The 17,019-nt window shown below is 51.1% G+C and overlaps 6 protein-coding genes across 6 annotated transcripts; 2 read left to right on the forward strand and 4 right to left on the reverse strand.

Moving 5' to 3' along the window:
- Window positions 1-206: 206 nt before the first annotated feature.
- On the forward strand, window positions 207-1,424 carry thi1 (Thiamine repressible genes regulatory protein thi1; the record flags this gene model as incomplete). The annotated part of the gene is made up of 7 exons (XM_032025190.2): window positions 207-266; window positions 358-381; window positions 511-629; window positions 694-835; window positions 1,116-1,141; window positions 1,208-1,326; window positions 1,387-1,424. The coding sequence occupies 7 exons, from the start codon at window positions 207-209 to the stop codon at window positions 1,422-1,424; spliced, it is 528 nt and encodes a 175-aa protein (XP_031878186.2).
- A 1,714-nt stretch (window positions 1,425-3,138) lies between these two features.
- Window positions 3,139-4,341, reverse strand: CGGC5_v001701 (Cytochrome b2; the record flags this gene model as incomplete). Its single annotated transcript, XM_032025192.1, has 2 exons — window positions 3,139-3,171; window positions 3,226-4,341. 2 exons carry the CDS (start codon window positions 4,339-4,341, stop codon window positions 3,139-3,141), a joined length of 1,149 nt encoding a protein of 382 aa, XP_031878191.1.
- A 1,268-nt stretch (window positions 4,342-5,609) lies between these two features.
- On the reverse strand, window positions 5,610-6,359 carry Y2-aiiA (N-acyl homoserine lactonase; the record flags this gene model as incomplete). The annotated part of the gene is made up of 1 exon (XM_032025193.1): window positions 5,610-6,359. One exon carries the CDS (start codon window positions 6,357-6,359, stop codon window positions 5,610-5,612), a length of 750 nt encoding a protein of 249 aa, XP_031878219.1.
- A 748-nt stretch (window positions 6,360-7,107) lies between these two features.
- Window positions 7,108-8,550, reverse strand: maoN-2 (Monoamine oxidase N; the record flags this gene model as incomplete). Its single annotated transcript, XM_032025194.1, has 1 exon — window positions 7,108-8,550. One exon carries the CDS (start codon window positions 8,548-8,550, stop codon window positions 7,108-7,110), a length of 1,443 nt encoding a protein of 480 aa, XP_031878192.1.
- A 929-nt stretch (window positions 8,551-9,479) lies between these two features.
- Window positions 9,480-11,560, reverse strand: LSDX1-1 (Lignostilbene-alpha,beta-dioxygenase isozyme I; the record flags this gene model as incomplete). The annotated part of the gene is made up of 6 exons (XM_032025195.1): window positions 9,480-9,617; window positions 9,720-10,376; window positions 10,445-10,535; window positions 10,612-10,722; window positions 10,777-10,888; window positions 10,972-11,560. The coding sequence occupies 6 exons, from the start codon at window positions 11,558-11,560 to the stop codon at window positions 9,480-9,482; spliced, it is 1,698 nt and encodes a 565-aa protein (XP_031878187.1).
- Window positions 11,561-14,116: 2,556 nt separating this feature from the next.
- Window positions 14,117-16,301, forward strand: CGGC5_v001705 (putative sulfate permease; the record flags this gene model as incomplete). Its single annotated transcript, XM_032025196.1, has 2 exons — window positions 14,117-14,453; window positions 14,521-16,301. 2 exons carry the CDS (start codon window positions 14,117-14,119, stop codon window positions 16,299-16,301), a joined length of 2,118 nt encoding a protein of 705 aa, XP_031878185.1.
- Between the last annotated feature and the right edge of the window lie 718 nt (window positions 16,302-17,019).

Raw genomic sequence — 17,019 nt, forward strand, 5'->3', positions numbered from 1 at the left:
CTGACGGATCGTGAGCCCACGCGAACGGCGTTCTTTTACCTGGTCCAACCCGACTAATCAGCAATTTCAATCAACTCAAAAGCTGATCTTCCTCCTAAGGCTGACGACGTCCCATCGCCTTCGGGCTAACCTTTTATTCCATCTCCGCTCCGCGTTGTCCGTCGGGCGGTTAGTCGGATCAATTGTCAAGCAAACACCCACTGGACATGGACCAAGTCAAGGTGGAGCGGGCGGAGGTCGAGCCCCGGCCGGCGGCGTTTCGATCGGTGAGTTGAACCAATAAGAAACTACGATGATGAATCATCGATCGATCGAGTTGTTAAATTGACGTTGAGGCTAATTTCACTGCATTGGTAGTGCGACTGGTGCCGTTCTCGAAAGGTTAGTTGTTGTCCAAGCCGGTGTTAGTCGCTAGGCTGCACAGCCATTCTGGCAGGCCGAAATGCGACGATATTTCGGCCTCTCCGTCTCATGTGACAAAGTACACATCATGCTGACCAACCTTGTTAGATTCGGTGCGATAAGGGTTCGCCCTGTACTAGCTGCAAGGTTTCCAAGGTGTCGTGCGAACGAAAGCTCCAACTGAAGCACAGGACCCAAGCACAGAGAGTGCTCATATCGCCAGAATAGTGCGTTGCCATCTCCAGCAGGCCCCCAAGTTGCTCTGCTTTTCTGACCACCAGAGACCAATAGTAGGGCCAAGATTGACCGTATTGACGAGCGTCTCGATAAGATCACGCAAATATTGATGGACTTGAAGCAGCAGACCAAGATCCCAATAAAGCAAGAGATGCTGAGTCCTGGGCCGAGGCCGCACCCTCTCTTGGCACCCAAGGTCAGAGCCGAATGAACAGAAGAGCACAATTCACGATTCAAACATAACGAAAACGCAACATGGTCATCATTGTCAAGACACAAATAGGAGTTCCGGACTGCTCAACTATTTTTTCTATCTCATAACACAGTACATATAGTTCATGCTTGGGCTAGTTGACGATTCGATCGCGACTTGATTCTTGATGTAGATAAAAGCTTCGTTCCTGTGATTTCCGTGCTGTTTGTTTGTCTCGGCTATTCCAAGGGCTACAACGACACTTGGCAGTTCTCTAGTGTAGACCGCCGACGTCGCGTCGTCTCACATGTGAGATCACCCAATCCGCTTGATATAAGGTTATGCAGACTGCTAAGATAGAAATGGAATCGGTAGTGGGCTACCGAGTGCTCATCAAGAAGCTCTGAGCACCCAGTCAGACCAGAAGCGCGCTCATCGCCCGAACAATGCACTGTTCATAAAATGTGTACGGCATGACTTGATTCTCGTTCAAGGTCAGACTTCCCGAACCGTTCAGTAATTGACTTTGTGGACATTTTTATGAATGATTTCAGCTAAACTGCAACGCAAAATACAATGCTTCTTGGAATGAACATGCTTATACCGTCACGATGTTCCGATAAATCAAAAGGCTAGAACATACTATACACATGCACCACCTGTTTGCCACCTTCCATCAGTAAGTGCCAAACACTCGTCAAAATGCTCTCAAGGTTTTTGAACATGAAATACAGTTGGTTACAGTTCTTCGGCCAATTATCCATCACGGGCACTACGATAAATGTGAGAATAGCACCGAGTTTTGAGGAGGTATAACTTACGCAGAGCACAATCTATTCCCAAATATGAACGTGAGCGATTTGAAGTGCTTTCTCAGGGGCTAGATACTTACACCGCTACTCAGGCATTTGACAAGAATGGACTCTTCGCCGTTATACGGACTGTGGCACACTCTGCGCGTCGGGAAGGTTTCGGTTTTGTTACCAGGTTCTTCACACTGTACATCTGATATTAATAACACTCTTCGAGATATCGAAGGTGCTCCCTTACACAGTAGGTTTTGGGCTAGAGCTTTTTAGCTGGCTGTACAACTTTTATTGTGATATGGTGGGTAAACTTACTTGGTTAAGAGAGCACGAGGCTCCTTCGGGCTTGTCCCATCCAGCGTTACAGTGAGCGGCCTCGGTAACGGCGACCAGAGCGAGAAGAAAAGCCGGGTATTTCATATTGAGAAGTTGATAGCACGTCAGGGCAAAAGTGACAGTAATAATCAATGACTGTTAGCGGGAGGATGGGAAGCTGAACAGATAGGATGTCGGTACGAGAGGGGGAATATATACTAATTGTATGTCAAAAAGATTGATAGAGAAGTCAGAAGATGAACTGATTTTACTGTCAATTGCCTTACTAAGCGCACAAGATTGCATGCAACGCTTTGAGACGTCAACAACTGCGTGTTCGATCTCCTGGCAAATCATCTACATCACACACTCAGCCAGGGCTGACCGCCACGGTTTGGGATTATAATGTCGCAAGGTATCAGATGTCGGTATATTTAGTCTGAAGTGATCTTCAAAATTCTCCATCTCGTTCTTTTGTATCCATTTCGATGTATAATTTAGAGCCAAGGTTTCAGTTTCCTTAGAAGGCGTTCCTAGCTTTAGTGTATCTCATGAGTTACGACTCGTGGCGGCCGCCACGGGCCGCTTACTGGAGGCAATCCGGGAATGATGTACCGAAACAGGCATGATTCACCCGAACTTCCACCTCTGCCGAAATGTCTCAATACTGACAATGCTGGCTCTTTGTTGATTGTCAGCAGGGGCGGATGTGCCTTGAAACTCAGAACGGCCATCATCCCAGGGCACGTCAAGGTCAAAAATAGCATAGTGTCGCGTGCCGGTGAAATTGGTTGGTCCCGACTGGCCGGAGCTGATCGAACTTCTGCAACAAGAATTCTTAAAGCAGACGTCATTCTACACAAGTCGTTTGTTAATGTGATCATTCCTTCACTTCTTTCAATAAGATGACAATTACTGTAAGACAAAATGTGAAATAACTTGCCAAGTTTGGTTAATATTTCACCGAGGTACCCTACCATGATGACATTTGGATCATTCGAGACTCAAATTTATTCTTATGTCTATTCAAATACAAAGAAGTAAAATTGGCATTACTTGAAACAATTAAGTTCTTTGCCGGAGGGACATAATTCTATCACCAACCTAATGGTAAGAACGGTTTCGTGATATCCGAATTACAGCTGAATATAGAGCTTTCAAGCCCTTTCATTTCCATTCAAGCGCTCAGCTGTACCAACCGTTGTATTGGAGCTTCACCTATAGAAACAGTGAGCAACCTGCAAATCAAGTGGAATGAAGAAGATGACTTACAAACGATGAGTCGATCTGCTTCAGATCCGCAACCCCAAGATTCGCAGCATCAATCGCAATCTCATGCTTCAGAAGCTGCGCAGCCCTCGCCACACCCTCAGCACCGTACGTATTCGCAAACATGAATGGGCGACCCAAGCCGACGGCTTTGACACCAAGCGCAAGCAGCTTCAGTACGTCGGCACCGTACCGCACACCGCCGTCGGCAAATACCTCAGTCTGCGTGAAAATTTCCGGGGCCTCTTCATGGATTTCCAGCGCCACTTCCAAGCCTGACGGTGAGCTGTCGAGTTGGCGGGAGCCGTGGTTTGAAAGGATAATACCGGGTGCTCCATGTTCCACAGCTAGCTTAGCATCTTCGACGGTGCCGACGCCTTTGATGATAATAGGCAGGTCGGTCATGGACTGTAAATGCTTGTAGTATTCCCAGGTGTTGTAGGTAAGAGCGGTATCAGCGGAGCCAACGCCGTAGCGGGCTGCTCTGTGGCGGTTACCGTCCGCGGCCGAGTCCACCGTGAAGACGAGGGCTTTGTGGCCCAGAGCCTTGGCGCGATCAAAAATCTCCTGGGTTGCGGTGTCGTTGTGTTCGAGGTAGATTTGTTGGAAGGTCACCTGTCCATCGACTCTGGCGTTGGCAATGTCTTCGCCGGAGCGTGTAGTCCGGAGGGCCGGGATGTAGAGAATGCCTTCCTTCCCTGCACCACCGACGAGACCGAGTTCTCCCTCAGCATGTCCTAGGCCGGCACGGCCACAGGGGCTGATGTAGAAAGGGGCAGAGAAGTTGTGACCGAGGATGGTTGTAGGCATCGTTGACTCGACCTTGGTGATGTCGACCATAACGCGGGGACGAAAGCGGAGGCGATGGAAGCCTTCAAGGTTGTTGCGGTAGGAGAACTCGCCTGCTGCGCCATTGCGATAGAATGTGTAACTTGACGCGTTGAGGTAGTGGCGGGCTGCCCAGTCGAAGTCCGGCAAGCCGACGAGTCGGTCTAGGGGGGGCAACTCGCCAGCTGGGAGATCACCAAAGATTTCCTCGATTCCAGTGTCGGGTTCATTGAGGAATGGGCGAGCTGCGAGAGCGGCGCTGAGAAACGACAAAAGATTGAAGGATCGCATATTGAAACAAGTGCAGCGTTAAATGAGTGTGGTAGTTGCTGGTAGCTGAATGCTCGGAAACACAATTTCACCAGAACGTTTGACGATGTTCTATAGCTTTATTGATTGAGTCTCAGACTCGCCAGGCTTTAGACCGTACCTAAATATGCTCTAGTCATTGAGGCCGAGACGGAGCTATCCCGACGTCTCTTGCTTCTTTCCTGGTTAGCTGTCTGGCTTGACGATAGCCAAGGATCTCATCCAAATTGTGAAGTATCACGATGTTCCTTGGCAATCCTTCGCAGACCAATCTGATAAGCTTGTTGGATGCTCACGTTTCCCAGTGGGGAAGGTTGATGCTGCATGGCCGGGAATGGATTTTCCAGCATGAACCTAGCTAGATTTGGGAGTTCGGAGGAAACGACCTGAATGAAGTATGACTGATCCACGTGCACACCTAGGAGAGCTTGCTATTGGACGTTTACATCAAGATCGGTACCTGATAAGTCCCGTCAATTTCAGGTGGGTCGTTTATTGCCATTCAACCTACCGTCTCAGATCGTAAGGAAGACGATGATCAGCAAGGCCATGATGATATCTGATGTGAGGTTAGCAATCAGGTACTATGACTGAATTGGCCGTGGCAGAGGAAACGTGAGCTGGCAGCCTGCAAGACTTTCACACATTCAGACATGACTGAAGTTATCTTGACATTAGTTCATCAACTATTACTGCTGAGGTGAGACTGTTAGTTGAAAATCAACCTTCTCTCACCAGAGCTCGGCTATCTCGGTCGCCGACTCCTCGACACAGGAGCGCCTGCTGCTTTCGGAAATAAGTCAGAGCTCGCTACCGCAGAATCAGATGGCGACATGATCAGGGTGTCAGCCATGCTTATCAGGGATACCCTCCCGATGCCCCACGACGGAGTAGTCCGGACGTGGGGGTTTGTTGGCTCACTGGACACGTTATTCAAGAAGCTTAGAAGTCTATGAGGGATAAATACGGGATGAACACCTTGATTCGAGTTTCTTTCAATCTGGGGTATTGTCCACAGAAAATGGGTACGCCAATTCTTGGCAGAGAGAAAAGGGGAACTTCATCATCGGCATCATGCCGTCATGTTCGGCGTCAAGCCGGTCCCACTTCAACTCGACAACCACTACAGGTTCAAGTAACCTATCATAGACACCATAAGTTGGAAATTAACCGTTGCACGGTATTTGACATCAAGAAGTCACGATTTACCCGACGAGTTCGGAGTGAGAATGCCTTAAGGTAATCTGCCACTAATACCTTTGCCTTAACTTCAGCCACATAAACACAAGAGCTCCAAAAAGCGCCAGAAATAATCCAAACGTAGCAGCCAAAGACGTGTCTTCCGTTGAACTTTGAACCATGCTAGGTTTATAGATGATCCTCTCCGCCAAGCGGTGAGCTGCCTGTGAGTCGTGGGCAGGGAGGAGTACAACCTTTTCGCTACTTGCAAATTCTTTGACTTTCCTCAGAGAATCGATTGCCAGCGCTGGATTGTTGTTGACGCCATCCGTGAGCTCCTTGTCAAGTAGATCTTGATCATATGTGGCATCCCCAAGCAGGAGATACGTAACGTCATCGGCGTATACAACCAGTGAAAGATGTCCGGGAACATGACCGGGTGTGTCAACAGCCACAACCTTCCCATCATCTGTTATGGGATAGCTCTGGTTCCATGGACCAATCGGACCACCAGTTGGCTGGAGAAGTAGAGGTTTGAATGTTTCTGGCCATTGGTTCGGAACAGCTCCTTCAATTGTAGCGTGGATTGGCTTCTTGTATGCCTGCCAATGTTCTTTGGTGATCCAGACTGGTGCTCCAACAAGGTCTGGTAGCCCGTCACCGTGATCATGGTGAAGATGAGATAACACGACTGCCTTGAGGTCGGCGGCAGCAAGATTCTCCTGCTCGAGAAGAGAGCCGATGCCCTCGTTCTTTCCGACATTGATATCGACAGCGAAGTGGAAAAAGGGCATCCAGAACGGAAAGTATCCCGGTTCCATACTGTTCGGAGACTCACCAGAGTCGAACAGGATGTGCCCCTCAGGATGATCGATTAGGTACGTGTTGATTGGCAGTGGCGGTGTCCAGGATCTGTCAAGGAAGACGGAAAGACGACGTAGAAGTACAGCTTTCCTTGCGGGCTGATGGCGGTGGGAAGGACGGATCCGTATGGTCCCTGTCTGGAGAATTTTGATGCTGATGGCCATCTTCAAGTTTTTGTCCAAAGGTATTGTCGAGTTCTGGAAAAAGCATGGCACTGGTTGATTCTCAAAAATTAACTAGTACTGGCGAGATGAGATCATTATTTATTTACACCCGCAAGTATTGGCTTTGGGTGGTTAAAGGCAGCGGTGATAACGCAGCCACTGAACCCCGGCCTACAATCTGTAAAGTGGCTACAGATCAGAATGTTCGTGCCGGTGGGATATCCGCTCTGGGCCTACGATCTTCAGTGATTGTGGAGGATGGTGTCTCCTAGTCCGGGGTACCAGATTCCTAAGCTTCAGAAAGCACCGGTAGCGCGGCGACAAAGTATACCGGTTTCCGCGGTCGGGGGTGTTAGCTACCGACTCCCGACTTCATACTTTCAAACAGCAGTTCCTGTTGAACGCCTCCTATTCCTACCTATCACGCTGAAGAACCAACGTCTGCATCTCATCAGGTTTGCAAGAATGTAGAAACGGAGCTTTGTGTCTTTTGGGTGAGCGGTTTTCGGAGCTGTCATTCTCCGCGACCATCCATGTGGTGTCAAAGGGGACTTCGTCGCCGAAAACCCAGTTCGTCGGCGACAGCGAACGCAGCGCGACGCCCCTGCTCAATAGCCCCATCTATATAACCAACCCAGCCATCGGCCCAGTCCGATCCAGCAAGAGTAAGCTTTCTAGACACTCTCCTGTTCTCCATGAGTGTACCGAGGGGTTTCGAAAGGACCTTGGCAGGGTAAACAGGCCAAGCCCCTTTGGAGAACTGGTCGTTCCGCCAATCGTGCCAGAGATACTCGTTGATATTGCGCAAGTCCACTGACACAGGCTTCAAATCATTGAGGGCGTCATCCAGAATCGTCAATGGTGGCCGACCAGGTGCTTCGAGATGGGAGCTTTCGAAGGCAACTATATTGACGCCCCCAGTTTTGGAAACAGACTCAGTAAAGCCAAAGCATGCAGTTTTGGAAGGAGTAGTAACGCCAAAGAATTTAGCCGCGCTTCTTGGCGAATGCACGTGAAGCTTTCCGCCAAAATTGTAGTGCCCGATCGAGGCAAACGAAGGAGGTAGGGCAGGTGTAAATTCGATATCGGCGAGACAATGTACTGGGACGGTGCAGATAACGTGACTGGCAGAGAACTCTTGGCCACCCTTGACCTGAACTGTCGCACTAGTCGAATGCGAGGTGATGGCAGTGATATGGCGATTGAATAACGACGCACCCTTGAATTCGGCGAAAATCATTTCGGCTAGCGCTGTGGTTCCTCCGGGGATCTTAAAGGTTCCGTTAATCTCAAGATATTGCTGGAAGTTGTACCCAGAGAGTGCATAAAGCCGTAGCAGACTTAAGAACCCAATTTGAGATACGTCAGTCAAGCCTGAGATCGACATCCATATTCTGAGTAGCCCTTTCTCTTGCTCCGTGACATCCATCTGGTTTATACGCTCTTCGGCGCTGATATCCCACATGGCGATTGCCTCGTGGTTGAGGAGAGGTCGAGTTGGCTGAGGCATAACAATTCGCCCGCCATGGCCGTCGACGTCGAAGAAAGCAGCTGCAAGAGGGGCAAACGATGCGCCCGCCTTCTGCATGCTTTGGAGGTTGCCGTCGATTTTCAATGGGCTATCCTGCTCCATCCCGGAACTCTTCTCGGTCGCCGTGAGACCATACCGACTCATCTCACTCCACACATGAGGTTGCAGGTGGTGGACCCAGCCGCCGCCCATTTCGTAATCATTGTTCTTCCCTTTTGCAGTCCATGTACGGCCGCCGATGCGATCCCGAGCTTCGAGAATGAGTACGCTCAAGCCTTTTAGGGATAAATCTCTGGCGGCTGTTAAGCCTGCGAAGCCAGCACCGATGACGATGACATCGTGGAATTGGGAACCGTCATTAGTGTCGAGCTTGATGGCTGGAGTTGGGAGGCCCGTGTTGACAACGTTACGCTGAAAGTCCCAAGAGCAGCCTTCTCTAGTTCGAGACCACATATTGAATGTTGACTTGAATTGTAACTTTGATGTGCGTTTTATTGCTTTATGTTCGGTGACTGACATTTAGGTAGGTAAACGTGAGGATTGATTAACCTAACTATATAGCGAAAGCGGACCATTTGTGTTACAACTATGCATGGTCTTTGCTGTAAATTTGATCACACGTCATGGCTCAAGGCTAGAATCTAAGAAAGTCCGAAGGTCCGAATGGCCGCGTCTAGGCCTCAGATCCACGTCAGTTGTGATGAAGGTTAGCTTTGCATGTTCAAAGGTGGGATGCCGAATTCTAGGTCCAAACGCCAGGGCTTTCCGGATTGCACGGGCGGCCGAAGTATTTGAGCAGTTGATCAAAGATCGGACAATAAGACAAACTCAAAGAACATCTTCAAAGAACATCTGATGCCTAAGCACGAAACAGATTATTGTTCAATTGGAACTCATTACCCGCAACATCCGATGGCCAAGACTTCGAGAGACGACTTTTCATCGAAGAGGTATGCTTGGCGCAGTACTCCCAGTAGGGTTTACAAACATTACCAAAATGAAAGCACAGTTTCTGAACTCGGATTCTTCAGTTGTCACCTGTCAAGTCCAAGGAATCTGACTATGGCGACATAAACATCCCTTGTTTATTTATAGGTAGCGAAAACGTCAATCTCATTGTGGTAGTAGCTACGAGACATGCTTTCCAGACAGGCTCTTGATCAGCTTTGGTGAAAATCAGGCGCGACAAGTTTCTCTGTAAGCTTGCTAAGCTGGCAAACTTCTCTCAGAGAACTGGTTTATCCTGCGCAAGGTACGGTATGGGAAATCGAACCTATCTCAAGGAGTGGCTTAAAGTTCATTGTCCGAAAGCCTTTCACGCCTTGATCAGAAATTGAAAACATTCCCTACTTGTTCCAACCGACAAGAGAATCTCGTCAGGTCTATCGCATCTTCACGGCCCTGGTAGCCAAGTCGTTGTAGGGAAAGGGTGCTCCAGTGCCGAACTCCTTTAGAAGACTAGGAGTGACGCCGGCGTAGTCCACAAGTGGCTTTCTGCTAGCGAAATCGGAAGCGGGAACCTGAGAAGTCAGAATTAGCTGCGGCATCGAAGAGTTTTGGTAGGAAGTGGATCGCATTCCTCATACAGCAAGCAAAACATAGGATTTTCCGTTTCAACTCACCCAATTGCCATGTACACCCTCTCTGATTCTGAACGGAAGCTGGATAATGCTCACAGGACCCGCCGTGATATCTCGGGTGTCCAGGATCACGAGGTTTCCGAGGGTCGTCGTGTGGTCGCGACAGGAGACGACCAAAAATCCGTCCGCTTCCGGAGCATCCGCGGAGCGGGGGACAAAGCATGGCTCTCCGACCGTCACATCCGGGCCTGCGTTCCACATCTTCGTGGTTCCGGCGGCGATGTCAATGTGTAGGACGGCACCGAAACCCCGGGGTGTGGGGCCGCCGGAACCGAAGGCGTGGTTATAGGGCTTCGTGGTGTAGCGGTCGTCGCAACGAGCCATCTCGCCGGCCACATCGCTGATGATTTTCGGTGGCTCCATCTCTGTGGTCTCGGCGGTTGGGTCGATCTTGAACCTGACGAACTTGCCCACGGGAGGACGTTGGCCAGGGTTGTGCGCAGACTCAAGTTCGGGATGCTGGGTGGGGAATACGCCGAGTGCATCCGTGTCATGGAGGAAGGTGTCGATGTAAATGCAGCCGTCGTTGCCCTCGAAATGGTTACTCACGTGGCCCCAGTAGTGGTTCTTTAGCGAGGTGAACCATCTTACGTCCTCTGGTTTGGGGCCACGACGTGGGAGGACACCAAAGTGATTGGCCTTTGGGATGGAAGGAATTAGCCTACGGACTTTTTTCGCCGATAGGGACGGATCTAGAAATTGCTTACAAGGAAAGGGTTCCGTCGAAAATGAGTTCCGTTGGCCTCCTTCATGTGCTTCAAGTCGAACTCGTGCGGCGTCATCCCGAAGATAACATAACTGGACTTTCATGTCAGCATCCATTCTCCTTTCAACACATTCCGAATCCGAAATCTCAGGGGGAATGGGAGCACACTTGTCAGTTGCGGCCATGTCATGGGTCCAGGTGACGACCGGAGTTTTGATCCAACACTCATCCAGCAATTTCCCCTCCTTGCTGAACCTGTAGTAGGCAAGGTCATTCGAGCTGAGTGGGTAAGGTCAATGTCGGCCTAAGAGAGTCCACACGACAGTCACGTACCCAAGCCCAGCAGCTTCCATGCCGAAACCGAGCATCTCACCAGTGGAAACATCCGTCTTGGGGTGGGCGCAAAACGTCTTGGCCGTCATTTGGCCCTCGAAGTCGTAAACCCCTGCAAGTTTTCTTCTTTCAGCTTCTCTTCTAAGACTCTTCCTTTGTCTTGATTTCAAGGAAATAGGGCCGCGGGTATGTTACCAATCGTATCCAATGTGTCAGGGTCCACCAGCAATGGCGGGCTATCTTCCTTAAGGACGAGCAGCTTCTTCTGCCACCACTGAACATGCGTGTTGCCCGTGGACTGAACCTGGTCAAAGACTCGCGGGTCTCCTGCGTAGGGATTTCGATACGTGCCCCAGAGTGGTTTCCGAGCCGCTCGTTCTAGGATGAAGCGTGGGGTCCGAACGAACTTCTGCTTGAAGTCGACCACGCCGTTCGAGATTCTCCAAGCGTTCACGGCACCATCGCCATTGATCCAGACGTCATGTCCATTACGGTTGGCAAAGACGAAGTCGCAGATGATGCGGTAAAACGTCCCGTCGATGCATTGGGGGATGCTTCCGTGGACGACGCACGAGGCGATCTCAGCGTCGAAACGGCCGGGCTGGTTAACAGGCTGAGCGCACAAGTGGTCGGCCGCCGCGAATTGGAACTCGCTACTAATGTGCAGAGTATGCCTTTTCTTGTCAATGGTCGCAGAGAGATCCGATGCAACGATTTGAGTGTTGTGGCATAGTCGCTGGAAAGTGTCCCACTGCGGAGAAGTTGGTGTTTTTTCGTCAGGCATTGCTGATAATTGCAGATGAAATCTCACATAATCAACGAGCAACTATCATCAACAAGCCCAGCCACAGATCATCTCGATGGTACTCAATGTTGCATTTAAGTACATCATGAAACAAATTACTCAGCGGGCAGTCGTTGAAATCGCCGACCGTCTGGGGAAACAATAAACTTCACCCGTGAACTGGAAGAAAACACATCATTGTCGCGGGCCATGATCAGTGTCGCAGATCGCGCCCCCAGCTGACGTGGTGTTGAAGCTCTCACCAATCATGATGCCATGCAAACTTGCGGCGACACCCATTCTGCTGACTCCCTATCTCCCCGCCGAGCCTGCGGTCTTCGCACAGGCCCGGAGGCCGGGAGCGTCTGTGCGCTCGGAAGAAATCTACTCCAAGAGGACTCTCAGTTGAACATGATCGCCGCAGGGAGGTCTTAATCAAGGCTGGCGTCCCCGAAACAGGGCCAAGGAATGTTACGTGGATTTGCATTCTGGCGCAGTCAATTGGATCACATCCACATGTTTTTGTCACGTATTCTCAACTTACACGTATCCATGAACAGCTGGACAAAGTCAGCCCGCACGTTCAATAAACCTAGTGGATTACGGGGTGCATTTCCCGCCACACAATAACAGTAGACCTATGTCGTAGCTAGCTGTGAATAACTACAGATCAAGCGTTCGTACGGTAAGCTAATTATACATTGGCATAAAGAACGCGTCATCGTTCATCCCGAACAAATCGGTAAACGCTCAACACTCACCAACTCTGTCAGTTTTGTATCCCCTACAGCAAATCGTTCTTAACATGGAAGATTATGATTAATCAATAGTAGAATACCAACGAGCCTGGGTAGAAAGCCATTATGTTGCTTGATTTTCGAGGTGTTATCCCAGTCATGATCGCGCTGAGGGTTTCCACCGTGTTACGGCACGGAAGGGGAAGGGGGTGGGGCCGGAGTGGCGCGGGCGGGGCCGCTTGTAAGGAACCGGGAGATAGCCGCGCGCAGAAAGTTCAGCAGGGCAGATTCGAATACATCGAGCCCTAAACCCAAAGGGGCATTCCCTACTCTAGAACTCTGTGCGACACTTGTACTGACACACTAGGTATGTAGGATCTAAACACAATGGATATCACATATTGTAGTAAGATCAACGTGCTCCTGTAGCTGACAAGGCTTTTGACACAACAGCAGTGCTGTTGAGAACCGAGTTCGTCAAGTTCGTTTTGGACGACAAGAAGTCCCTTGTCTGGTGGGAATAATATTGCAGTTCTCATTTTGCTTCAGGTACAACGGTATAGGGACATTCAACTTTGTAGCAGTTGAACTTGTTCGGGAATCGATTCTTCCTCCTCGCGTTCGGTTTGAACGTTGATCACGTCGCCCTCAACATTGAAGATGGCCAGCCGAAAGAACACCCATGTTGCTTCAGGGTTTCTCCCTAAGCCTTGCTCTTTAACTACAGCCCCAATTATTCTTGTTTCGTATTCAGCCGGTAAGAAGATGACCGTTCTCTACCACTTGTTGCGTTTATTTCTCCATATGGAATCCGTGAGTAACTGCTGAACCAAATGCATCGTGTGTTCGAAACCACATTATTCCTGAGGCAGATTCAAAAACGAGTTTGTTTACTACCGAAACCGATGTTCTTATTTTCGCCAGTAAGCCTCGAAATAATCTTCTCTTGACATCCCCTGGAAGCACCATCGCTCTCAAGCAATCGCCAACCATAGCCCGCTGATTTAAAAGAGACCCGCGACTCATGCAACAAGCAGTGCCGTGTTGCCGACGAAGGCGCTGCCAACAGACTGTCAATCGCAATCTGCAGAACGTCGCACTTAACAGCAGCCGCAGCAGAATATCGAAAGTGATATTGCGATATCGAGCGCATAGCCATTCTTATCAAAAAAGGGAAACTCTGAATTGCATTGGCCTTGCGCAGCTGGTGCCCCCCCGTTTTTTGAGTCAATATCCCGGCCCCTAAAAAGGCCCCAGAAAACACGACGAACCGCCGAGCCCCAAAATTAGCATGGTTCGCCAATCAGGGGCCCCAACAGTGGATCGTCCTCAAAACTGAAACGAGACAGTCGACTTCGGTCTCGTGAAAATCGTCGATTGGTCCTTCTGGAATGGCCGCCTTTCACCCCCCCCAAACCACTCAAACCACCCAGACCACCCAAAACTCGCGGCTTAGCCCGAGGCGTTCTGCATCTGTCATTATGAAACTAGCGAGATGTAGTATTGAGCAGCTCGGTATCGAGAAAGCAATGATTCTTGTTAGGCGTTTTTTCAGCTCCCTGTCTGGCCTCTGGGGGAATTTTGAAGTTCTTTATCTCTTGGTGTCCCCATCGAAGTAAATCCCAGGATGAAGTCTACATCGCTCTCTGTTTTCCTCTGTATTCGACTGGCTGTTTCTTTACATCTTCTTGGCTAACTACTCTCCTTTTTGTGGAATTTGTCAAAAATCTGTGTTGAATTTTCGTTTTCATCGTTTCGATCCTAAGCCCCGACGACAACCCCTCCCGACGACCCTCCCCGAAGGAACCAAACCGCCATCATGGGCGCGAACTTGGGAGCCAAAATCGCCGGCATCGGTGCCGGGTTGAAGAAAGATGCCAACTTCTCCCGCGTCGGCTCGGGGGCCAAAATTGGAGTAAGGACTCTCCGTGCTGGCACGGGACGCTACTTCCTCAACAAGGTTCCCGTCTTCATCTGGATCTCGTCGTACGTGCCTGCCTGGCTCCTTGGGGATCTGGTCGCCGGTGTGTCGGTTGGGCTCGTCATGTTCCCCCAGGCTCTCATGTATTCGGCCTTGGCTGGTGTTCCTATCCAGGTTGCACTCACCTCGTGTTGGCTGCCGAACATTCTCTACGCCGTGATGGGAACTTCGAAAGGTAAGCACACATGCTTTTGCTTCACAAGAGGTGCGGGGATATCTTACTTATCATCACGGCAAACCAGATGTCTCTTTCGGGCCCATGTTCTTCCCCTCCATCATCATCGGCGGCATCAACGCCGCCATGCCCAAGCCGGGCCCGCCCCCTGCCCTAGTCGCCGCCGTCCTCTCGCTCTGCGCCGGCATCTGGTCCGCCCTCTTCGGCTTCCTCAACCTCGGCTTCCTCTTCGACGCGCTCTCTGTCCCCATCGTGCTCGGCTTCGGCTGCGGCATGGGCATCATGGCCTACATGGCCCAGGTCCCGCACCTCTTCGGCATGGTCGGCGTCAGCCCGATGCTCTCCCACCTCACCGGCGAGTTCATCGCCAACCTGCCCAAGACGAACCCCTTCGCCGTCGCCCTCGGCTTCGGCACCATCGTCTTCCTCGTCGCGCTGCAGAAGGTCCAGAAGAAGTTCGGCGCCACGAACGAGATCGTCCGCCTCGTCACGAGCAACCGCAATCTCTTCATCCTGCTGCTCACCCCCTGGATCACGTACATGGTCAACAAGGACCGCGGCAACAAGCCGCTGTGGCTGTCCGTGTCGCCCGTCGAGACCGAGGTCTCGTTCGTCCAGGGCATGAGCTTCGACCTCATCAAGTCGCTCTTCTTCCCGAGCTTCATGGTTTGGTTCGGCATCGCCCTCGAGCACATCCTCGTCGCCAAGGGCCTGGGCCGCATGCGCGGCTACAAGATCGACCCCAGCCAGGAACTCGTCCACCTCGGCATCTCCAATATTGCAAACTCCTTCATGGGCGGACTTCCCGTCGGCGGCGGCGACATCACACGCGCCAGCGTGGCCGCAACCTCGGGCGTCAGGAGCCCCATCTCCGCGCTTTTCGTCGCGGGAATCGTCGCTGCCGGCATGTACCCCCTGAGCAGCTTCATCGAGTACATCCCCCTTCCCGCCGTCGCGGCCATCATCATCGTCGCCGTCATCGACACCATGCCCTCGCCGGGCGAGATGGGCAAGTACTGGGCGTGGTCCTTTGCCGACTTCATCACTTTCCTCTTGACCTTCAACGGCGCGTTGATGGCGACGCCCCAAATCGGCTTCGAGCTTGGCGCCGGGGTGCTGGTCATCTACACCCTCTGTCGCTTCATGAGCTCCCGCCCCAAGCCCATGCTGGGAGTCGACCTCGAGGGCCAGCCGGGTGTCTTCTCGCTGCCGTGCTGGGAGGCCGGGGAGAACGTGCCGCCTGGCGTCTGCGTCCTGCGCCTCGAGAGCGATCTGATGTACGCCAACGCCGAGGGTGTGCGGAACCGCATCGTCGACACCGCCATGATATGGCACGCCTCGGTTCCCTCGACTTTGAACAAGAACGACCGCGCCTGGAGCAACTGCCGCGACAAGCGCGTGGAGTACCTCCGAAAGCGCGCCAACCTCACACAACCCGAATACCTGCTCCCGGCCCTCCGACTCGTCATCATCGACATGACCAAGGCGCCCTTTATCGATGCGTCCGGTCTCCACGCGATTGAGGATGCAAAGGCTGAGCTGCGGGCTTTTGCGGGCAGCGGCGTCGAGTTCCGGTTTGTGGGCGTGAGCGATGCGGTGAAGCGCAGGTTTGAGCGCGCGGGCTGGAAGATTGCTTCTCCCTATGACGATGATCAGGAGCAGCAGCAGGAGCAGCAGCCGCAAGCTGAGGGTGCAGAGGTTGCTCTTCCGGACTACATCTTTGACCACTTGCCTACTGCCATTAGAACGCCCTCGAGAGTAAGGAATGCCCCGGATCAGGTACCCCTGACGCAGATGCAGTCATGGGAGGGGGATGATTACAGCTTTCAGAAGGGGCACACCATGTAAAGCGGCCGGAGGTGGACAAGGCACAAGGCAGATAAGGTAGTTGAAGGGATGTAAGATAGTACCGGAAGACATGAATATGCGCCACCGACGGACTTTGACCGTTGAATTAGCATCTGGCGCGCATCAGTCTGTAGAGTTCATATTCACTTATACATCTCACCATGGGTTTCCTTTTGTTTTTGCATTCCTTCGAATTTCCTTGGATTTGATAGAACATATAGATTACCACTAGACGCCACTTTCCTCATAGAGAGGAATCAACCGGCATTCAATAATACACATACACAAGGCCCTGGAATAGGCGTCAAGCACACGTAACCCCTGTATTGAATTGTCCGTCTCTGAGGTATTCACATTAATACATCAAAACTTCCCGTGATGGTCCTACAGAACTCACTCTCTAAGGCGCGGCCATTAATCATCCTTAGGATGTGAGGCATGTAACTCAATATCATCCATAGCTTCCACGCACTCCAGTTTTCGCAAGCTCTGTCATCATTGTTTTTACAAAGCAGAAAGGGGCATAGAGAACCCAAATGTGCCTTTTAATACGAAACAAAATCCCATTTCAGAAGCATAAATCTTAATCTTTAGGGACGCCATCGCTATAAAAGAGAGATGGAGCAGCGTAAGAGAGACTCGTTTGACCAGCAATCCTTTGTTGGTCGGAGAACTTTGGTATCTTGCTCGTAAATGATAGGCGTCACACGTACACGGC

Source organism: Colletotrichum fructicola (assembly GCF_000319635.2).
Source record: "Colletotrichum fructicola Nara gc5 chromosome Unknown KSG_Nara_v1_contig01, whole genome shotgun sequence".
Taxonomy (NCBI): domain Eukaryota; kingdom Fungi; phylum Ascomycota; class Sordariomycetes; order Glomerellales; family Glomerellaceae; genus Colletotrichum; species Colletotrichum fructicola.